The sequence below is a fragment of the Chenopodium album genome, chromosome 10 (genome assembly GCF_948465745.1).
Source record: "Chenopodium album chromosome 10, dcCheAlbu1.1, whole genome shotgun sequence".
Classification (NCBI taxonomy): domain Eukaryota; kingdom Viridiplantae; phylum Streptophyta; class Magnoliopsida; order Caryophyllales; family Amaranthaceae; genus Chenopodium; species Chenopodium album.
Window position 1 is genome coordinate 54,473,867 of NC_137843.1, and position 24,795 is coordinate 54,498,661.

Genomic DNA, 24,795 nt, shown 5'->3' on the forward strand with positions numbered 1-24,795 from the left:
TTTACCTTTCATCAAATTAAATTTTACTATAACCACGTACGTAGTTACCCTTTTTAGCACTCACAATACGTCAGCACATACAAATTAAACTAATGGTACTTGATGTAATTAGTAAAATGTCCAGGGTTCTTAATTGTTAATGGCTGTAATTCTTAGAGTGAGAATTTCTTTGTCCTCCGATCCCCACCATCAACAATTTTGACTTGTAATTAGACGGATTTATATACATTTGAATCTAATACTTCGCAGGATTAAATTTCTTTTTGTTTGTAGAGTACTTAAATATTTTACTTTTAAATATGTACCTTTATAAAATACATGTATTTAGATCTTTCTACAATTAATTTTTCTTAACTTATCTTAATTGAAAACTACGGAGTACAGAGTATTTATTTTAGGCTTTAAATTTTTGTAATATTATTATCTTCGTGTACATCCGCATCAATCATTTGTTGACTACCTTTCTTTTACCAAGTGTTAAAATACACGAGTTTAGGTAATTTTATGTTACCAAGTAATGCTAGACTCACTTTTTAAAGTTAGTTTTCTATCTTATATCTAAGAGGATCATCTACCTCTCTACTCCAAAATATCTAAATAAACCTAACTTTTACCGATCAAAACATGTTTCCAATTATATTTACTAGTACTAATAAAGCCATAGAAGTACTTTATATTCTTGATTCTAAATAGTATATACACCTTAAATTAAAATATAAAAAATAGGGTTGTCATGATAATCATGAAAAAAAGGAAGGTTTGAGGTTTGGTACCAACCTTAGAAAGGGTATAAAATTACTATAGTATAGTATAGAAAAAATTAAGAAAATAGGGGAAATAATGATATGATAAAAAATGGAGGTAGCTAAAAGAAATAAGAAATGGGTAGCTCGTCACATATACGCCACCTCCCTTAACCACTACCGACCGTCATCATTATACAGGAAACAGGATTGTCATCCCACTACTACTTCTACTTCTTCTCTATTTTTCTTTTATTTTTTTAAAAAATATTAAATTAGGTCATTCTAATTAAACATTGACGAATACGGAAGGTCAAATACCGTTTCGTAGTTCCGTTCCGTTTCAAAATGGATGACGCCGTTCCGTTCCGTTACGACGTCATAGCAGCTGGCAAAAGGTAATTGGACATTGGCGTAGAAGGAAAGGGGACCCGCTTACTGACTCCACAACTACTAACCCCCTCTTCCCATGGCGTGGCCTTTAAATTAGGCCCCATTCTATCATTACTTCTTTTTTCCACTTGCCCCTTTTTTATTCTAATTTTAATTTTTTTTTTTTAATTTATATAAAAGAAAAAAAAAAAAAAATTAAGTACTTGGTGAATACTTGATCTATTACCTTCCTTTTTTTTTTTTGTTATGTGGGGTGAAAAATCATTCACTGTTTTCTAAATCTATACTTTGATTTTCTACTGGAATGAGATGAGACCATTTGGCTACTCTTGTAATTAAGGCTTGTTCATTTCAGCTTAATTTCAGTTTAGCTCCAATCAGTTCGGTTCAATTCAGTTCAACTCTTAATTTCTTTCTCTAAGAAAATACTCAGTTTAGTTCAGTTCAGTTCACTTCAGTAAATGTGAAACGATCCTTAATCGCCTCAATATCTAACCTTGGCAGGTTCAAAAATGTTATTCAAAGGCTCTATTTAAAAGATTACGTGTCAAAAGTTCATGTGATGATAGAAAATGCATCTTAGCATCTTATCATATTTTTTTTGGAATGAACTAAGTATGGCCACTATTTGGTTACACAAAGGCTTCTGGTAGCTTTAAGTTAAATGAAGGGAGGTGTGTCAGGTATCTTGCCATATTGATAGTTTAAAGGCAAAGTGAATGATTTCAACTATCCATATAACTTTTCGAGATCTCATGGGTAGAATTGTAGAAACATCTCGTTCTCTAACCTATCCAAGTCCAAAAAAGTTGATAATTGTTCAAATATGAAGGTTATAATCCACGTTGTAGACCAATGTGATTTATTTTCCAAAATTGGAGTGAGTGTGGAGGATGTCCCTTGACCCTTGAGATCATAAAAGTTGGAGAGTTGATACACATACAACCATTTAATTGGGTTGAGAGGTAAAAAGGCTTAATGTTTTGAAAATAAGCTTGGTAATCTATTTTGAATTTATTATGAAATAGGACCTTTTGGGACTTTGAATTTGATTACAGAAACAATGCAAAACTAAATGAGAAAGCAATTAAAAATGAACTAAATAAAAACACAAAAGATTTATATTGGTGTAGGGAATATTTCAAGCACTATCCCACACTTGAACCCCACTGTGATCATACACTAAAGCATGGTGGCGTCCAAAGGGAAGGAAGCTAGAGCAAAAGAGTCGCCAACAAGTTTTAGGAACTTGTAAACCGTTCACAGGGTGAAGGTTACACCCCTTAACGATCCAGGAGATCGTCAACTCCAATAGGTCTGGAACCAAGACTGGAAGTTCGGGGATGAAGGTACAAATCCAACCTAAAAGAGATTGAACCTGCCCTAATAATAGGCCTCTACTTTATTCTTCTCGTATTCATGTGTGCTTTCTGACTAACATGCAATCATTAGGTTAACCTTAAACCTGTTTATCTATGTTGGTTGAATTAAATGCACAAACAAACTATTATTGGCGATCACTTGAATTATAATCATATTAGCCTTAAACAAGATTATTAATTATCTTATTAAGCGTGATTACAAGTACAAATTCCCTTTAAACATGCATAAAAGGTGTGATCAAGCAATAACAATGAATAAGCATCAAACAACATGATAATCATAAATCATAATAATTATAAAAATAATCATGTTAAAGCATAATAATAGCAAGATCCTAGGCATGATACTAACAAGATTAATAACAAACCCTAGCATGTCACTAAGCAATAAAAATCAAAACTTTACCCCTAACATGATACATGATATTAGGAAAGAAATAGGAAGCATTCTTTTAATCATACTTGATATTAGAAACTTTAGTTGTTACCCTAAACATGATACTAGGAAGCAATAAAACATCCTAACATGATACTAGGAATCAAAATAACAATCTAAGCATGATTTCTATATCAAAAGATCAATAAAGCAATTAAATTACTTACTTCGATGCCTCGTATCTCTTTCTAATAACAAAATACACGCGTTAGTAAATTCAAGGAAAAGTATAAAATCAAACAATTAAATTAAATAATGGAAATAGAGATTTGGGACCAAACCCTCAGAAATTATAACCTTTCACGTCTAGGGCGAAGGCAACTTCGAACTTGGCTAGGTGTGTCTAGATCTTGTGAATGCGGAATTTTGTTTGTAAAAGGCTAGGCTAGAAAGAGAGAGAATATAAAGAAATTCTTAATGAGAGTTGGTTGTAGATGAGAATTGATGATTAAAAATGGAGGTTTAAGGACCCTATTTATAATGAAAACAGTTCGGAATACGATAGAAAAAGAATCAGAGTTCGAAAAGGAATAAAACACGACGTTGTCGCCGCAATAGCCCCTGTCGCCAGGCGACAACCTGTGGTGCGGCGCTACAGGCAGTTTTTCCACACGTTTTCCTATTATTGATAAAATTTAGCGCACGAGGGGTAAAACTGTAATTTCATTAAAAACACTTCTTTTATCCTAAATAAAACTCAAAAAACTCATTTATCAATACTAATCATATTAGGATTTAAAAGAACCTCCTAGGAAATTCTAGAAGACTATAATCAATCCTAATTGCATTAGGAACTATAAATCATAATGGGCCCTCCCCTATATCCTTGGGCCACATATAAAATGTCAAACCGGACTCAGTTTAGTATTTTGGCCATAACTTCCTCATTATTCATACAAAATTTTTCCTAGACTCTAGGGTAGGCAATTTCCCCTACACCCCCATGTACTACGTCGTTTTACGTTGAACACATTCTGCCATTTTTGTTTTTTCTTTCTTCTTTTTTCATTTTTGTTAACTTTCTATTCAAGCAACTATATAATGATTTTCATAACCTAATTTTCTCTTTTTTTCTCTCTTATTTTACTGATTTCATTTTCTCTCTCCTGCATTTTTTATTTTTCCCCCAATTTTTCTCTCTCTACTTCCATGGAAATTTCTAGCTCAATTGCGGTTGATCGTGACTGTGATTCTAGCTTAATTGCTTTTTATCGTGATTGTGATTCTATTTTTCCTCCTGGAGTTGGTTTACTTGACTCGTTTGCGAATCAATGTGAGTAATTTTTCTTTCAATCATTCGATTTTGATTATGCTATGTTTTTCGCGTGTAATTGCTCGATTTTGATTTTTGATTTCATAATTTTGCTAATTGTATGGACTATATCTTATATAATGCTCGATTATAATTTTTGATTTTATTGTTTTGCTAATTGTTATTGCTAATTGTATGCATTTAACCTATATTATGTTCGATTATAGTTTTGGTTGTATTGTTGTGGTTTTATTATTTTTATTTGTAATGTTGTTGTTTGATTGATGTTTTTTCCAGTTTTGTGCATTTTAATGAATAGCTATAGTTTTATAAAATTTGCTATTCAGTGAATTTCATTAGAGTTTTTCGTCGTATTAAACTAATGCTCATGTATGTGATATTATATGTTCATTTACGTTTACATACGTGTAGTAACTGTAATTCATAATTATCTATGTAATCATAAATGTTCATTTACATGTTTCATTATCATTTTGATAGATGTTCATTTATGTAATGATGAATGATCATTAACAGTTTACATGTGGTTCTTGTACTGTAATTTATAAAATTCATTATTGTAATTGAACATTATTGCTATTGTATGTGTTCATTTGTTACATTTTAATATTGCAGTGGAAAAAAAAGGATGCTATTGTTTTTGAAGAAGCAACTAGTTCTGAATTTTATGGGAAACAATTTCCTTCTGAAGATGTGGCTTATGAAATTTTTAATGAATATGCATTTAGAAAGGACTTTGGAATTAGAATTGGAAAAATTAAGAGGCGAAGAGATGATTCATTCTCTATGAAAAGATTTGTTTGTACAAATAAGGGTTTTAAAGATGATAAGTGTAGGAATTATAGGCTCTATGAGAGACTTAACATAAGGACTGGTTGCTTAGCTTTTGTGCAGTTTAGTATTGACCGTTCAGGTGTATATACATGTACAAGACATGAGATGGTCCATAATCATGAAATGATTCCTATTGACAAGAGACATTTAATAAGGTCTCAAAGGGATATTTCTAAGGAACATATTAATTTTATTTCTACACTTAGATTGAGTGGAGTTAAAGTTTCTAATTCTTTGAGAGCTTTGAAGAAGGAGGTTGGAGGGTCTCCTAACCTTTGTTTTACAGCTCCTGATGCTTATAATGCTATTTCTGCTGAAAAGAGAGCTAAACTTGAGGGAGGTGACAGCAATCAACTAATCAAATTTTTTGCTAAGAGACAAATTGATGAAGCAGATTTCTATTATGATTTTGAACAAGATGAAAATGGTGCATTGGTTAGTTTCTTTTGGAGAGATGGAAGGATGATGAGAGATTATCATTACTTTGGTGATTTGTTAGTTTTTTATACTACTTATAGGACTAACAAATATGGTATGATTTGTGCTCCATTTGTTGGTATGAATCATCATGCAAATAATGTGATGTTTGGCATGGGATTTATACTTAATGAAAGAACAGAATCATTTGAGTGGTTATTTGATACTTTTCTAACTTCTATGGGACGGAGATGTCCTATTACAATAATGACTGATCAAACTCAAGCAATTGCAGCTGGTATAAGAAATATTTTCCCCAAAGGTGTTCATCATAGATTATGTGTGTGGCATATTGAACAAAAAATTCTAAGAAACACATTGGGGCGTTGAGAGCTTTGGATGGTTTCACTGATTTATTTGGTTATTTGCTGAAGTATTGTGAAACTCCACCGGAATTTGAGCATTATTCACTAGTAGAATAAATGTAATGGGAAGCCCCAAATGGCAAGCGGTTTTGCAATTCCGCTTGCAATGTTGTAAATGGCAAGCGGTTTAGGGTGAACCGCTTGCCAAATTGTAAATGGCAAGCGGTTTGGAACATGAACCGCTTGCCATTTCTTTAAAAAAACCCTAATTTTCACGCTCTCTCTCCTCCTCTTCTATTTTTCTCACGCTCTCTCTCCTCCTCCCCTCAGTTTTCACGTTCTCTCTCCTCCTCCTCCTCTCTATTTCTCACGCTCTCTCTCCTCCTCCGATCCCTTCCATTTTCACGCCCTCACTCTCTCCAACTCTCCTCCATCTCCTTCTCTTTCTTCTCTCATCTCCATTCTCCATCTCCATGAGTTATAATTTCATTGCTTCTTAGTCTGGTGGTGGTGCGACCATCGAAAAATTCGACCAACGACCATATTTTCAAGCAAATTCGAGCATAGACCATCCTTTTCGAGCAAATTCGAGTTTAGACCATAATTTTCGAGTTTTAGGTCAAATTCGACCATAAAACTCTAGATCTAGAGTTTTTTTGGTCGAATTTGACCCTTAAAATCCAAATTTCAAGCCAATTTCGAGGTTATGGTGGAATTCATGGTCATTTTTATTTTTTTTTTAAGGTTTTTTTTTTAATTTTATGGTGATGTGTGGTTGAATTGATTTGTTTCAAGCCGATCTGGTGTTGGTGGGGGTTTTGGTGGGGGTCGTGGTGGGCGAAGTAGGTTGGGATCTGGTGTTGGTGGGGGTTTTGGTGGGGGTCTTGGTGGGCGAATGGGCTGGGATCTGATGGATGGTGGGGGTCGTTTTACGCGAAAATGGCTGGGATTTGGTGGTGGTGCGCGTGCATGGACGGTGGTGGTGCATGTGGACGGTGGTGGTGGTGGAGCAAGTGAACAAGAGCTGTTGTTGTTTTTTTTTTTTCTTTTTTTTTTTTTAATCAAGCTGTTGTATTATTTTTATTACTTGTATTAATTTTTTTTTTTTTTTTTTATGAAATGTAATACTTACAAGTTACAACAATCAATTAATTTATCTAAATATTATTGGTTTTACATATAGTTTGTTCGTGTATCAATTTTAGTGAAAAACACCAAAAAAAAAATAAAATAAAATAAAATAAAATTATTTTTTATAGCCATAATGGGCAGCGGTTTGGCGCCAAAACCGCTGCCCATTCACTACAAATGGCAAGCGGTTCTAAACCGCTTGCCATGTAAAAGGCTAATGGCAAGCCCCCTAATAGCATGCGGTTCAGATTCGCTTCCCATTAGGGTGTTTGAACCGCTTGCCATTACATATTTTCTACTAGTGATTGGAAAAGGTACTTCTGTTATATACTTGTTTAAATTGTTAAATACTTGCTTACACAAAATGAACATTTAGTTATTTATACATGTTTTTTTCCAATGATCATAATTGTTATGCTTAATGATCATGTTTGATTTACAGAATGTTGATGAAATATTATTGTGCAAATGTTGATTGGTTAAATGATTTGTATAAAATTAAAGAGATGTGGTGTCCAGCTTTTTCAAAGAAACATTGGTCAGGAGGTGTGCTTTCATCTCAACGTAGTGAGACAACTAACAAATCGGTTTCTCAAAGGCTTAACAAGACACAAGGTCTATGTGATTTCTATCAAGTGTTCCTCGATGTGGTTCAAGAGTGGAGAAGCAAAGAAAAAGGGAGAGATTATAATACAATCAGAGGTAATCATCATTTGGTCTTTGCAAATATTGGGATTCTTGTTCATGCTAGATCATTGTATAATATTCAAGCTTATGTGCTTTTTGAGGAAGAGTTCATTAAGGGTACTGCTTGTGATCATAAGGATGTTGGTCTGAATTTTCCTGAATATTATTATCATTTATGGAGACCTGGGAAAGATATAATCAAGCATGAGGTTGTTTTTAATAAAGAAACACATGCAATATGTTGTACATGCATGTTGTTTAGTGAGATTGGTTTGCTTTGTTCTCATGCTCTTCGAATTTATCACATGAATTGTGTTCATAAGATTCCAGATGAGTATATATGTAAGAGGTGGACTAAGGCTGCCATGTGTAGTCATGGCCTTGATGAACCTACAATGAAGTCCAATATAGTATCCACAAGTGTTTGGAGGACACAAACACTAAGGAAACTTGTTAAGTTGGTAACAAGTTGTCAACACTCTTTGAATGCTAGAGCAGAGGTTGAATGTTATTTCAATCTTTTAAAAGAAAAGATTGAGAGTGTTATAGGTACTATTGATTTTAATGAACCGGTTGAAGGTATTGAAATTGTTGATCATGAAGTTAAGAATCCGCCAAAATCAAGACCTACTGGTGAGAGGAATTATAGGCCTAAGAGTAATTTAGAGAACGCTTATAATAAAGCCAAGGGTCAATGGATGAAGAAAAAGTCAGTATACACTCCTTATAAAAGATCTAAAGGTCAAGCAGTTGTTCAGGTAATAATGAACATTTATGTTTTTATGGTTGATTATTTATGTCCAAGAATTTAACATTTTTGTTTTACCTTAGGAATTGGACGAGACTGGGTGTCCTATATCCTATGCTAATTCTTTTACTGATCCCAATGACTTAATTGTGATTGAAAATCCAAGTGGTCAGGTAAATATAAATTTAATTTCTTTTTTTATTTATTTTTGTTTTTATTGAATTCAGTAATATTTAAAACATTTTTACTTTTAATTTTGTTTTCAAGGTTGGTAATAAAAATTCAGCTATTGTAGAAGATATCCCTTCAGATGATAGTGTTTCAAATGACTTTGAACAGGTATTATGTAAATGATTATGTATGTATTTGTAGTTGTTCATTTTAGTGATTTATGTTGTGTTTATAATATTTTAGTAATTTTTATAATTTTCATTTTATTATAGGAATATGGAGAACGTTCTATGCAATCAAACGTTACTGTTGATGCAGACATATCCTCTATTGTGAAGGTGAAATATTATTCATCTACCTTTTTTTTTTGTATAAGTTCATTAAGGATCTTGAATTTGATCATTAAGTGTTCTGATTTTGATCATCAGGGTAAAACTATGGATGTTGGTCAAGGTACTACAATTGCTCAAGATGTTGATAATGTTCCAACAAATTCTCAATTGCCACCAAAGAAACCAAGAAATGTACAATTTCCCACAGTTGTGCATGCTCAAACCAATGCTCAAGCTCCTTCTAAAGTTTCTAGAATTGTTCAAAATCCTCCAAAAGCTCCAAGAAATGTTCAAGTTCCTCTTAGTGTTCCAAAGAAAGTTCAAGCTGCTCCTAATGTTCCAAGAAGTACTCAAGGTGGTTCTCGGAATATTCAAGTTGATCCTAGTATTTCAAGAAATGTGCATGATGCTCCTAATGTTCCAAGAAGTACTCAAGGTGGTTCTCCACAGATTTCAACCAAATATGATAGGTTATTAGCGTTTTTTGATACAAGTGTGGCTAAGAGATTGGCTACAAATGGTAAATAAGAGAGTAAATCAGTACACAATTATGTTTTGGTGTTTAACTATCAACATTTTTAATTGTCTAAAGTTGCTCCTAGTTTTTTTTTATTTGGATTTAGTATGTAATCTGAACCTTTTTTTGCTTAAAACTATTTTTATATGGTCTATAAATGATTATTAACGCTTTTGGAATTGATCACTTACTGTCGTAAATAGTAAGTAGCTTAACATTTTTATTAGGCTTCAAAAGTGATCATTTATATTTGAAAATGATCAAAATTGACAAATATATTAGATCATATAAAACTCGCAATTTTAATGTATAATATTGGAATAATTATGTAAAACTTAAGTATCTGTCAATAAAATTTTGTCTTTACTTGAATAATAAAAAAATCTTATGTCTATAAAAAACATCAAACATGTATGATCATATATTTGTCTATATGTGAACATATTGTATTAAGCTTTTGCAAATCTTCTTGCTGCTCTTTTATTATTCTGTGATTGCCTGTTTCCTTCATTCAACATTAGTTGAGTAGTGTATTGTACTCTGAGCTTTCTGATTTGGTTCACCTGTTTAAGGAAAATATTTAATTATAAACATAAACATCAATTGTGATATAAATGATTATTATGTCTTATAAAGTGATCATGTAGTATATTTTTTTTAAAAAAAATTTACTTACATTGTTTACTTTTAAGTCACAAACCCATTCTTCATTTGGATCAGCAGTGAAAGTCTCCATATGTTTCATATTGTATACTCCGCAGTTGGTGTAATCTTCGTTGCTCCTCCACTTCATTTTTTGCAAAACCACCTTATAATTCTCAATAGAATTTGCATCTTCATACCCCAACTTCTTCAAGTATTCTGCATATCCTTTTAACTGCAACATATATAAAAAAAAAAGATTCAAATGATCATTTTAATATTGATCATTTTAAGATTCAATAATGATTATCTTGTATAATGAAAATGATCATTTTAATATCTATTAAACAATATACTTACCACCAATTGGGGTTGGTTTTCGTACTTTGTTGCAATTGTTTGATGTTGTGGCAGTTTTTTGTTGTCAATTATATGCATTGTCTCATTGACATGATCAATGCATAGAAGATAGAAATGTGCATATATAGCCACTGGAAAAAAAATCTGTACATAATTGACAATATTATTATATATACACATTATTGTAAATGAACATATTATAAATCCATATTGTTCATTAATACCTGTTGATATCCAACTGCGCTTTTGATTTTGTATATCCTCAATTCATTTATTATTCTTTCTCTGAAGTAGTCAAGTCTAAACTCCATTGTTGATCCTTCAGGACACACTGAATTTGCACACATAATTTGCTGAAAATAATGGAAAGGATCATTTTAATATTCAATAATGATCATCTAGTATAAGTAAAATGATCATTTTAGTACATCAATGTACATATGTGTAATTTCACTAAAGACTTACATGTGGAAATGTTGTGAAGTATATCTTGTTCTTTGACCTTTTTTGGTTCATAATTGTAGCCCATGAATCAATCACATTGTTAACTACTGTTGTATCTCCTTCAAGAGTTTTCATCTCTCCCCTATTGATCAAATTCAATCCATCATAGAATAGTAGCTCACTGCAAAATTAGCATTTTTTAAATTATATGAGTTTACAACTTACATAATGTTATAATTTTGATGAAGTAAGTGATGTTTACCTTTGATCATTTCCACTAAAAGCATAGTCTGTTACAAGTTTGTTCATTGTGTCTTCATCTTTGAACAAATCCTTGTACTTGACCATGTATGGAGATCGGAAAGCAAGAGGAACAGTTGGGGTGTCCCTTTGTGGCCTTTTGTATTCATGGACATAGTTTATAGTTAATATGTGACCATTTATTAATACAAATATCAACTTTTATATAATGAACAAATATTTATATAATGAAAAAATATTAATACCTTATCCCTTTTTCCTTTGCAATCTCAATTTTTTCTTTCTCAACTTTTTTTGAGTTTTTTCTTTCCAAAGTCTTCTCCCTGTCACTGAATAAATTGTGAATTATGAATGATCATTTATTATATTGATAATGAACATTATTCATCTATTTAAATGAAAAGAACATTTACCTTTTCTCTGTTGTGTGTTTTGCAATTTGAATCTTCTCTGCTTCATCTTTTTTTGAATCCTCCTTTGTGTCACTGAATATAATATATAGTATAAATGACTATTCAGTTTAATTATAAAGAACACGTATATATGGAATGATCATTTACCTTTTCTTGACATTTGAAGCATGTAAATATTTCTTCTGGTCTTCTCTGAAATATTAATCATGGTTAGTAATGAAGAGTAATTAAAATAAAAACAACATTATTTTCATTTTTTGAATCATGAACACTTAAAATATTACTAACACATTTAAATTAAAATACATAATGTACATAACTTAAAATGTTCATTCCTACCCTAAAGCAAAATAATCACTTCTGATTTTATACATAACCATAATTGTCCAAAATAATTACATAACCATAATTGTCCAAATTAATTACACTTCTGATTTTATACTACATGTCCATTCAAAATTCCATATTTTCTAACAACACAGATCTTCAATGTTTACCCTATGCTTCCTCCTTTCTTGTTTGAGTCATCAAACACATCTTCCATACTTGGACATGTTGGGGATTTCAAGATTGTAGAAAAACCTTCAGCAGCTTCCCTGTTTTCAGTTTCCATATCAGTTGGTGTGTTGGGATCATCAACTTTTGAATCAAATGCTGGAAACAAAACACATAAAAGAAATTGTTATAACTAGAAATGAACATTGTATTTAATAATATGATCATTTGTTTTTTATAATTGAACATTGTACCACTCTTTGAAATTCCTTCAACATTTTCTTCTAATGCTGCAGATTTTGAACCTTCACCTTTGTCTAATGCTTTTTGTATTAATTAGCATTAAAACATACATAGACTTAGTATCATTAAAGATGAATATTTAGAATCCAAAATGTACATTTTATACTATTTAAGTGAACATTTTACCTTTTTTTGAAATTCCTCCATCTTATGGTTCTACAGAAGTTGAACCTCCAACTTTTTCTGTTTATTTAAAATATATGAACTTGTTAGGGTAAATGAACATTTATTATTCTGAATATATATTTTTTTTGAACATTTAAAATAAACAAACTTATTATTTTATAAATGAACATTATGCTTTTCATAAATGTACATAGATATTCAGGCTTACTTTGTTCAGGCTTAGAAGGAGCATTTGCATCAGTTGTTGTTGAAGTTGTGGCTGCTTGATCAATCTGTGCTACTGTGTTCAAATAAATTCAAATTTAATTAAGCATATTCAAATTTAATTATATGTTTTAAGTAAGCATATTTACCATTTGTTGGAGTCGAGGGAGTTAAGTTGCAGCCCAAACTGAATGCCTTCCTTATATCATATTCCTTCTCATTTATTTGTTTCTTTTTTTCTGCCTCACTTGCATGTATCAGTTCCTTCTCAATTTGTGCAATGGCATTCAAAGAATCCTCTGATCCATATATTTCTTCATCTTGGCTGAGAATTGATTGTTCTCGTGCCATCTTTCCCAACACTTTATCTACCTTCTTCACCAACTGATTTTTAGGGAAGAGTTCTTTTGCCTTAACCAATTTTGCAGAAAGTTTTGCCAAAGACGCACCAACTTCATTAACCAATGACACAAAATCGTTCATAAAGACCTTTCATTTATAGAACATATAAAAAATCATGTAAGACAATATGTTTTTTGATATAGAATGAGCATTTTATTATTTATGAATGATCATTTATGTACCTTAGCATTGTCTTCAGGCTTTTCTTCTATTCTTGGAAGGATTTTTCCATATCCATAGTTCAAATCATTTTCTGTTTTTATCCTTTCAAGTGACATATCTCTTGTCCAACAAGAAATGATTGGAATTGTTCTTGGTTGTTTTTTGTTCAATCTTTGAACTCTGTCAAAGTAGAACAGCTGCACCAGAAGGCATTATCATAAATGAACAAATAATATATCATAAATGAACAACTGATATAAAAGACTAATTTTTTTGACAAAATAGATATTTAAAATTTTGTTAATAAACATTCTTTGTTATGCAAATGAACATGTTATAATTTACTATTGTTCTTAGTAAACTTACCATCAGAAATTGCAGTGGTCCATTGTAGAATCCTTTTCCTCCACTCTTTCTCCATGTCACATGGCAACTGATGAGAGAGTCAAACACATATTGACACCAATTCAAGTTTTTTATTTTTTCTTTGTCCATCATTGAAAACAGAAACTTGAAATGGCATTGGTTGTTTGAAATATACTTCATCAAACAATTCACAGCAACTACCAAAAAGTTGGTGAGAAAATCTTCTTCTGCTGGCCTTTGGTTTTTGAATTTATCACTCATATATTGAGCAATAATTTGGTTTACAGAAGGTGTTTTGCCTTGCTATTTTGATCTCCAATTTTTCATGAATAAACCAAATTCTTCACTTGCTCTGTCAAATTTGCCTTCAACAATGAGAATATCTCCCATCGGCAAACCATAAACAATCCTAACATCTTCCACCTCAATCTCAATTTTCTCACCTTTAGGTAACTCAAACTTCTCACTTCAAAGCTATCTAAAACCCAATGGCTGAATTGTTTGTCAAGCTGAGGAAGTCCTATGTCCAACAACGGCCCCAGTCCTATTTCATGCACTAATTGCTTATGTGTTGTACTCATTTTCTTAACCCAATGCATGAACTTGACATGACCTCCTCTTGTAGTGGATTTTTCTTCCTCCTCATTCTTTTCTTCCTCCTCTTCTTTCTTTTTAACCACTGCAAGTTCAGTTTTCCTCTTCACAACCTTTTTTATTGGTTCCTTCTCATACAGAACCATTCTTTTTTCTTCAGCCTTTGGTTTTTTCAGTTTGGTTTTCTTTTCCTCTACCTCATCCAAATCCTCACTTTCCTCATCTTCTTCTTTTTCAGCAATAAAAGCTGGATCCTCACTGTCTGATCCACTATCAGTATCATCTTGCTCTTCTTCCTCCTCTGATTGTTCTTCAATGATTTTTGTTTTCTTCATAGGGCCTTTGGCTGATGCAGCAGGTCTCTTCTGACCACCTAAAAATTTGATCAATTATAATATGTAAAATGAACATTTACAAGACAGTGTAATTGCTAGTTTGTATTTGAACATTTATCTTTATAAATATGTACATTACCTTTTTGTGCTCCTTTTTTTACACTTTTCTTTTCTGCAGGAGCAGAACTTGCAGCAGGGGCATCTTCCTTAATGTCTTCTCCAGAATCATCTTCTTGTTCTTCATCCTCTGATGGTTCATCATAAGGTACTTGATCAATGACTTTTCTTTTCTTTGCAGGACCTTCGGCTGATGTAGCTGGCCTCTTCTGACCACCTACAGATTTGATCAATTTCAATATGTAAAATGAACATTTTCAGGTTGCTAGTTTGTATTTGAACATTTATTGTATTAGATATGTACTTTACCTTTTTGGCCTGCTTTCCCTTTTGCAGGAGGAGAACTTGCAGCAGGTTTAACAACAGCTGCAGCCCTTGGACGTCCTGCTTTTTTTGGTGTTCTCTCAGCAGGTTTCTCTGCAACTGCAGTTGCAGCCCTTAGAAGCCCTGGTTTTTTGGGTGTTGTTGTTGCTGGTTGCTTTTCAGCAATTGCTGCAGCAGCTGTTGCTATAGCTGATATGCTAGGCAACTTAATATCTGTTAATAAACATTATTATATAAATATTCTACATTAATATAGTTATAATATTATATTGAATATGATCATTATTATATTAAAAATTGTACATTTTATTTACCTTCTGTTTTACTTCTTGTTCTTGTTGCTGGTTATTGTTCATCTTCTTTTTTCTTTTGATTTTCTTTTGGTTCTTTTTTCTTCTGATTTTTCCTTGCAACCATTTTCTTCCTTGGTTGCTTCGAATTTTGTGATGCTTCTTCACTCTTTTGAGACAAAGTTGTGTCTTCATTAGGTTTTAAACCTCTCAATATTCTTGCCAATTCTTCATCATTTTTCAATTGTTCTTATCTTTCTCTTTCCAATTCCAATTCTGTTTCATCCTCAATCTCAATTTCTTCAACACCGATAAATTTAGATCATTTACAGAATGGTAAATGAACATTTTCAATATAAGTGTTATTGATAAAAGGAATTGAACATTTAATTTAACAAATATGTACATTACCTATCTTGATTTTTTTAACAGGAGCTTGTTTTGGTGCAATGGAAGAACTTGCAGCAGGGGCTTTTTCTGCTTCAACAGCAGAAATTACAGGGGATTTTGCTGCATCAACAGCATCAGTGGATTTTTCAGCACTTGTAGCTGGGGCCATTTCAGCAGCAGTGGCTTTTTCAGCAGCATTAGCAGTTGTAGTAGGGGCTTTTTTAGCAGCAGTGGCCTTGCCAACAGCAGCAGTGGCCTTGCCAACAGCAGCAGTTTTCCTGTTTTTGTTCAGTTTTTTGAGTATTCTCTGAGTTGACACCATCATTTTTTTCCTGGCAACATTTGTTGATAATTAATGATCATCAATAATGTAAAAGTGCAATAGAAACAATTAATAAATTATATATGTTCATACTTTCTCATTATGTATGAATGTGTGTTTTCAATTGCAGGTTGGTTCTGTGTTGGAGGTGCATCTTCTCCTGGAGGCTCATCCTCTGTTGGAGGCTCATTATCTGCTGCAGCCTCCACTTCTGGTGCAGGCTGAACCTTTGCTGCACCCTCAACCTCTGTTGGGGCTTTCTCAGTTGATTCATTTCTGAAAATTAAAAAATTGAAAATGATTAAAATGTTTATGAACTAATATGAAAATGAACATTAGTTGAATCAAATACCCTGTTTTCACTAATTCTGCTGCATACTTTTCTGGTTGTAGTTGATCATTTTTTCCTTCCTCTTCAGTTGATTTTTCTCTGAGAAGTTTTTGAATGCAAATCATTAGATTATGTATTACAACTAAGAAGTAAATGAACATTAAATACATTGGGGTAGAACATTTAATTTAAAGTAATATACCCTTGATTTGCTGATGCATTATCTGTTGTGGCTTTCTCAGCTGACTCTTTTCTGAAAATTAATCAATTTCAAATGATTAAAAATGTTTATTAACTAATATGAAAATGAACATTATTGGAATGAAATACCCTGTATTCACTAATTCTGTTCCATCCTTTTCTGGTTGTAGTTGATCATTTTTTCCTTCCTTTTCAGTTGATTTTTCTCTGAGAAGTTTTTGAATTCAACTAAGAAGGAAATGAACATTAAATACATTGAGGTAGAACATTTAATTTAAAGTAATATACCCTTGATTTGCTGATGCATCATCTATTTTTGAACTTTCGTTCTCTTGTTCACTGAAAATTTTAAAATGTCAATATATAAAAGTATGATTATGTAACAGTATAAAAATAAATTATTGAATTTTTATGAATTATTTATACCTCATTGATTGATTTGTCTCTGGCCTTAATCTTGATATTATAAATTTCACTTTCAACTTTTTTGGTTCACTAAAATTTTACTAATTATGAGATTAAGTATTGAACTAAATAATTGTACATTAAATATTACATATATGAATATTTGTAAGTACATCAACTTACTTGGGATGTAGGTTGTCTTCTAATAAATAGGGTTCCCACTTTTTTATAACTTCATTTCTATCCAATTTGTTGTCTATTTCAAAACATTCTTTTCTCTCATGAATTATAGGATAAGGATTGAACATTCCATTGTCAAATTGCATCAAGTGTATCACTTTAAATGGTACATCACTACAATGTAAATTTATATTGTAAATCATAAAATTTGAAATGATGTTGTTATATTAGACAAATGTACAAAATAGTTCATAGAAATGATCAGTTTAGTTTTACCAATGAACATATGTATACACATATATGCACACATATAACATAATACAAATTTTGAACATATAGTGTTTTGTAAATGTTCATTTTACTACACAGAAGTAGAAAGTATATGTTTTCCACTTGTCATTTTTTGTTCATTTCATAAATGTACAAAATGAAATTTAGAAATGAACAATATATTTGTAATAATAATATATCAGTAAATGTATATAAACAAACATAAATTACATGCTATATACATGCTATACAAATTTGAACATATGTATACATATATATGCACACAAATCAATTTGAACATATAGAGTTTTGTATTTGTTCATTTCATAAATGTAAATGTTCATTTTACTACACAGAAGTAGAAAGTATATGTTTTCCACTTGTCATTTTTTGTTTATTTCATAAATGTACAAAATGAAATTTTAAAATGAACAATATATTTGTAATAATTAATATATCAGTAAATGTATATATCAAACATAAATTACATGCTATACACATGCTATACAAATTTGAACATATGTATACATATATATGCACACAAATCAATTTGAACATATAGTGTTTTGTATTTGTTCATTATATTTCACAGTACTAGGCATTATATTTTTTCCACATTTCGTTTTTCTGTATATTTTATATAATTTTTGGTTGATCATTAAAATCAAAATTATGCTTACATTCAAATTTAAACAGTAACTTGTTTAAATTTTTATCATCGTCTCAGAAATAGAGCAAATTATGCTGAAATTCAAATTTAAACAGTAACTTGTTTAAATATGATCAAATTTAAATAAAATTATGCTTATACTTCGAAAAACTCAGTAATACTTACTTTGATTGTTCTTGAACTCCTGAATTTTCAATTGTTTTCCTGAAACATCATCGCAAAAAAAAAAAAAACCAAAAAATTAGGGTTTCGTTGAAATTTTTTGCAATTATTTATAATTTTAACATGCAAATAACTTACTCTTTAGATTTTTGCTTACTACTTGTTGAACTTTGTTGCGATTGTGCAATTTCATCTCTAATGTCGGACATTTTGTACGATTATATTCACTAATTTTTGCAGTTTTGTAGCGAAAATGGAGAGAAATGATGAGAGAGAAAATGAAAGAAGATGAAGAGTGAGAAAATGATTATTTGTTTTCAAATTTTTTTTTTTAATATATATATATGGGTGGGGTAGTGGAAGTTACTGGCAGTTTATTTGGAAAGTGTGGGGACATGGCCACGTGGGGTAGGGAATGGGGTAGGGGGTAGGGAGTGAAACTATGTGTTTCATTGGGGGTGTAGGTTAAGTTGGCTACACTACAGTCTAGCCATAAATAATTACATTATTCAACGGAATTAGGCTTATAATATATCGTTGGAAAGCTCTTTTCGAGCCCAATCCTACTACACTATTATTGGACCCTTTCCATGTACCAAACTAAACTGGATTGGCTGTTTTCATAAAATAGGTTTTCGAAAATAGAGAGAAAGAAGAGAAATAAAAACTAACCGCAACACTAGACTTTCCACACTTTCACTTCATTCGATTATGATTCTACGTAAAAGGTATTCATCACTGGGTTTGGTTTTGGGGAGACACAAATGGGTGTCTACAAGTGGTTCACTCAAATGAGCTACATCCACTTTGGGGAGATTGGAGCTTGTATTACTCTTCAATGGAGGAAGAATTACAATGGAGAAAGATGGTGTTCTTGATGAGCTAAGTTTAGGTCTATGTCTCACTTATGTTTCTCTCACTCTCTAATTAATGACATATATGAGTATATATAGTCTAATTACAAGGCAAACAATCTAAGGGCTAAGAATACAAGTTACTAACAATGAAGGAATCAAGACCGTAAAAACGAGGTTAAAGCGCAATAAAACAGAGCCCCGAGAGTTCGACCGAACCTACCCAGAGTTCGACAACACTAGGGTAGGTTCGTCCAAACTTCCACTTGGGTTCGATCGAACCTCCAAAAAAGTCAGTAGCTGCTGCAAATGATTTTCTACAACAGGTTCGATCGCACCTTTAGGTAGTTCGGTTGAACTCCCGCACTTCAGACAGGTTTTCGTAAAATGGCCATAACTTCCTTGATTCTAGGCCAAATCAAGCTTATGACCAGTCGTTGGAAAGATCTTGAGACGAGCTATCACCTCCAACTTGAATCATCTCAATATCACTTCTAGATCTTGAGATATGCTCATTTGAATTCAGCCCTTGCCATACTTCTTTGCTTAAAGCTCCAAATACCATAATACCAAAACATATATCAACATGGAGCATTCGAGGCACACATATAACAATTCTCCACCTTGACTCGCAATCCTCCACACTTCCTCTTAACTAGTAATCATCAACAATGAAGCTCCATCCCCAAACAAGCCCTTTAAGGGCTTACATCGAACATAAAGAGAGACCAACTAAGACCACGCACAAAATGAATTTAGTTGTAGGCAAAGATTTTGTCAACATGTCCGCGGGATTATCCTCGGTACCAATCTTCTTCAAGAGTAACTCTTTCTTTGCAATCACATCTCAAACGAAGTTGTACTTAACATCAATGTGCTTAGTTCGTTTGTAAAACGTGTTTTGGTTCTTGGCTAAGTGAATTGCACTTTGGCTATCACCAAAAACGAACACCAAGCTTGAATATGAACTAAACTCACCCACTAGACCCTTGAGCCACTTTGCTTCCTTAAATGCCTCGGTAATGGCCATGAACTCGGCTTCCGTAGTTGAAAGAGCTACAACATCTTGTAGCGAAGATTGCCAACTCACGGTTGTACCACCCAAAGTAAAAACATCACCGGATGTAGATTTCCGATCATCCAAGTCTCCTCCATAATCCGAATCACAATAGCCAACAAGTCCGTTTGCATCTCTTCCAAACTCAAGGCAAATGTTTGAGGAACACTATGTGCCGGTCAAAGTGTAACACTTATTAAATTGCCTAAAACTATGTGTCGGTCAAAATAAAACACTTATTAAAACACGAAGGGAGTAACATATACCTCAAGACTTAAATAAAATTTCGTTTATATCATTAATTCATGACTCTTTATAGCACATAAAAAAAATGTTATTTCGTCGAAAAAGCACGTTAGATTGTGAAACACGTGCTATCCTTGTGAAATGTAAGTGTTGGAGGTGAATGGTGTAAAAGGGGCTGGATATTATTGTTGGGCCATTTGGTTGGTTGGCGGGCACACGTAAGCAAAAATCCAGTTAAAATGGACTTGGGTTATTAGTGACAACAATTATTATGTCTTTAATTTTTATAAAGTTTGGCATTTTTCAGAAGATGGAAAATCCCAGATTCCTTCTATCTACGGTTAAATCATGACATTAGGTGATAAGTATGATCATGTGATGGTTTCTATCATCTCTTCTTAATAATGCTGCTAATCATGACTATAATAATGTTACCCTCTTTCTATCTTTCTTCCTCTCCTCCCACCTTAAAAAAAATGAGAGGGACGAGAAAGCTTTATTTATGCTAAAAATTACATATAAATACGGAAATATTTAAGTTATTTCCGAACTACATATAAGATAATAAGGTCATAAAAACTAACACAATTTATATATATTGATTAAATTTTATTTGGTGAAAGAATCAATTGAATTTTGAAATATCCAAAGGAAATTAGATAAAATTTGCATGGAATAACTCTTTCATCAAATTTGACATAGATTTATACTTCCTCTGTTTCTTTATACTTGCAACACTTTTCTAAAATGAAAATGTCACAATATTTGCAACACACTAAAATTAAAAAGTTGTTTTGTTAAAAGTTGTATTACTTTCCTTATTTTAATCACATGGCCCACTAAATTATACTCCTAATCATCTCTCACCCTCATTTTAACTGTATTAAATCACATGAGCCCCACTTTTCTTGAATATTGTAAAAAAGTGTGTTGCATATATAAAAAAACGGAGGAAGTATATAATAAATTAATAAGCCTTAATTTAAGGAGTTAGAGCTGTATATAAGCATTAAATACATTTTTAAAAAATGCATAAAATTAGGAATTCATGACAAAAATACGCATAAATCAATGTAATTAGTGTGTTTTTGTTATGATTTCATAAATTTAAACAACTTTCGAGAGTGTAATTAATGCTTATATATAGCCCTAAGAAATATATATAGTATTTTCCATATAATAATACAAGCTACTAATGCAAAATTTAAGTTCTTCCTCCAAAACTCGCGTCTTGTTATCTAGCAAACAAAAAAAGTAACTAGCCTTGTAAACTTTTATGTGATTTTGGTATTTTGGTAATTACAATTCATGATATGTGGGACCTATGGTGTTATTTGCTTACTTGAGTGTTGCATTTCCGACATAGAGTGGTTAATTTTGATTCAACTCTGTTTTGATTCAACCCTTAATAAGGTAAAATTATCATGCATCAAACAAATTAAGACACAACCAAAAAATGTTAAAGTATATGATCAATTTATTGGAATGTACAATAATCAAATATGGAGTAAATAATTAATGTTCAAAACTAATTACACAAATAAAAAATAAAAGCATAGTTTAAATTCTAGAAGTAAAAGGAACACCAGCAGCTGGTATCCAAGATTCACCTCCAATAAAATTTCCCACAAAAAACTGAGAAATTTGATCAACATTAGTAATAATCTTGTAACCTTTCCATTTGACTCTTTTACTTGTTAAAGATCCAGGCCCAAAATTGTTGTACTCAGCATAGAACAACGTATCAAGTGCAAAATTACCGTCCCATTCTAGCCAACCAACAGGACTAATAAGGCTATCAATGTAGCTCTCGACGACCACGGTACGCGAAAATTGTTCCCATGGTCGTCCAAGGAATGATGGGAATGATGCAATGACTGGTTTAAGGTCAGGTGAAGCCGTGATGCGCGAATTTTGTAAGATAATGCCTGTGTTTTGGTTAGGGTCAGTTCTTCCTTGGGCTGTCACGGTATTTTTTTGTGAGGCTAGAGGTTTTCTAACGATTATGTTACATTTTTGGAATATTGAGGCCGCGTTACCAAATATAAAGTCTATTGTACCGTAGATGTTACATTCTCTATAGAATTGTCTTTGTGAGTGTGCAAAGAGTGTGTCTTGGTATCCTTCGAAACTACATTGGTGGAAGATTGAGTGGTCGGAGCCTACTCGGAGTGCCACTGCTTGCTTGTTCTGAGGTCCGGCGGTGTTGCGGAATGTTATTCCTCGAGCTATGAATCCGTCTCCCATCACAGCTGAAAATTATGATAATTAACATTTGTTTAAAGAAATTCAAGTGTTTATAAACTAATCCGTAGTTGTTACATGGTAAAGGACATTGGTACAAAATCCAAGTTATTTATAAAAGTTTGAAGCCGAAGTCAAACTTAATTGTTATGAGTGATTGGCAATCATAATAAGTGGACCAATTGACTGTTGATGTATTGGTGATTGGGATTACATTTAGTAGGGAAAACCCGTAATCGATCCCACGCAACAACAATTGAGAGAGATTTGGAACTTAACCACCCAAAACTGATCCCTGAATCCGAATTAGCCCAAAAGGTGAACCGGGTGGAATACCAAAAAAAAGAAAAAGAAAAAAAAAAAAAAAAAAAAAAAAAAAAGGATTAGTGGGGCCAGACCAATAGAAAACTAAATAATTTAAACTGTTAGATTTTTTTTTATTAAGGCTCTTGGGCCTTGTGGGGAGGAAAACAAGCTAAGGTATGCTTTGGCCCAAGCCTCCCTAGTGATTACGGAGTAGTATTTATGAGGAGAAAGAGTACAATAACATAACTAGTCTAACACCACATGATGGGCAAACTTAACGTCTACGAATTTTATTTTGATCTTTGACATATACAAAAATGAAATATAAAGTACTATAATCTTCAACATTTTTATTTTATTTTATTTTTTTTTGTTATGAAGTGAACAAATATAAACTTTTACTGTTTTAAATTAGTTGACACATTTTGACTTTTGACATTATATACAAACTCTACTTTTGACTAACCTTAGCTTGATGGACAATGAATAAGAAAGTATAGTTACGTGTGTTCTTGTTCGATCAAATTTAAAAATCTCATCTTTTTATAACTTTTGCTTATTGAAAGTATAGCATAGAGGATCATCGATCAATTTCTTACCAACAGTTGCTGAGTTGAAAATCGTGAAGCCATTTCCATAACTTCTATCACCGGTTATAATCGTACTTTGCATGCCATCACCTACTAGCATAATATTTCTCAAATTGGTACCAATCACAAGGTATTCCGCATACACACCACTCTTAATATGGATCACAAACCTCCCACTCCTAGTCTTCTTTGTCGTGGCATCAAGGGCCTCGCGAAGAGTCTTAAAATCTCCCGACCCATCTTGAGCCACCACTAGGTTTGCCGTGGCTAACTTAGAAGCTTGCAATAGTTTCCTATCGCGTCTAGTGACCCATGTAGGGAACCCTAGCTTGTATGATTGAATTCTAGGGACGGTGTTATTGTGCATGGCTAAGCTATTGCTAATCAACTTAGTAACATTGTTGGAGATATATGGCTTAAACCCGGCTATACATGTCTCAAGGTTAGTCAAAGCAGTGCTAAGCCAGGTTTGTTTATCAAACTCATTGCAATCTTTTTTGGTAGGGTTTAGGGTTCTATTAAGCTCAAAGATGGTGCTCTCAAAAAGGGTCATGCAATCGGCCCATGCACCCTTCTCACGCCCATCTTTACACTTTGTTCCGAGCCCTTTGGTGTGGTTGTGTGCTAGAAGGGTGTGATCCAACGCTATTTGGATCACCATTTTTTGGAACTCCACTTTGTTTTTGGGTTCAAGGTGGCTCATAAAATTTAGGCATGGTTTCGGGTGTAGGGTTTGGTTGCACCACCAATGTATGTCATTTTTGGCAAGGGTTGGTGATGATAACAAGAAAGAAGATGCTATCAAAAGAAAACACACTACAAGATTTTTTGCGGCCATTTTTCCTTAAATTTTGTAATTATGGTTGATTATTGGTGTTTATTAATTAAGATAATGAAGCTATTAATAATGAAATAACATAATGTTGATATATATAATAAGGTGATAATACAAGTTTTGAATTTTATGCATGCTTGTAGTGAGTTATTACGTTACGTGAAGATATTAGTATTTTTCATGGACTATATAATCACCCATAACGCATATCAAAATTATCTAATTAGGAGACTTGTATGAATGTACAAGAAGTACTAAATAATTAATTGGTCCCATTATTTCTCTGTTGCGGTGTTGCCCTACGCTCCATGCGTATGCTTATTTACTTTTAGGAAAACAATTTTGCCATTATTTTATCGATTCAATGATCATTATTATTTGTTCTAGTTGAACTTGTTATTGGTCCGTAAGTCCAATCATGAAAAGTGATATTAATCTTTTCTATCTAAATAACAAGCTAATTAA

At 32.4% G+C, this 24,795-nt stretch overlaps 2 protein-coding genes across 2 annotated transcripts; one reads left to right on the plus strand and one right to left on the minus strand.

The window, feature by feature from the left end:
* Positions 1 to 1,091: 1,091 nt before the first annotated feature.
* LOC145565426 (protein FAR1-RELATED SEQUENCE 5-like) lies at positions 1,092 to 5,868 on the plus strand. Its single transcript, XM_081625435.1, has 3 exons — positions 1,092 to 1,141; positions 4,744 to 4,759; positions 4,843 to 5,868. Exons 1-3 carry the CDS (start codon positions 1,092 to 1,094, stop codon positions 5,866 to 5,868), a joined length of 1,092 nt encoding a protein of 363 aa, XP_081481561.1.
* Positions 5,869 to 21,915: 16,047 nt separating this feature from the next.
* On the minus strand, positions 21,916 to 24,302 carry LOC145564135 (pectinesterase 2-like). Its single transcript, XM_081624473.1, has 2 exons — positions 23,505 to 24,302; positions 21,916 to 22,607 (listed from the first exon to the last, which is right to left on the minus strand). The coding sequence occupies exons 1-2, from the start codon at positions 24,196 to 24,198 to the stop codon at positions 21,916 to 21,918; spliced, it is 1,386 nt and encodes a 461-aa protein (XP_081480599.1). The 5' UTR covers positions 24,199 to 24,302.
* Positions 24,303 to 24,795: the final 493 nt, after the last annotated feature.

Excerpts from the sequence above, each read along its gene's own strand:
- LOC145565426 (XM_081625435.1), top strand. The coding sequence starts at position 1,092 with ATGGATGACGCCGTTCCGTTCCGTTACGACGTCATAGCAGCTGGCAAA.
- LOC145564135 (XM_081624473.1), bottom strand. The coding sequence starts at position 24,198 with ATGAGCCACCTTGAACCCAAAAACAAAGTGGAGTTCCAAAAAATGGTG. Across the intron at positions 22,608-23,504 it reads TTTCAACTCAGCAACTGTTG|CTGTGATGGGAGACGGATTC; the intron begins GTAAGAAATTGA and ends CATAATTTTCAG.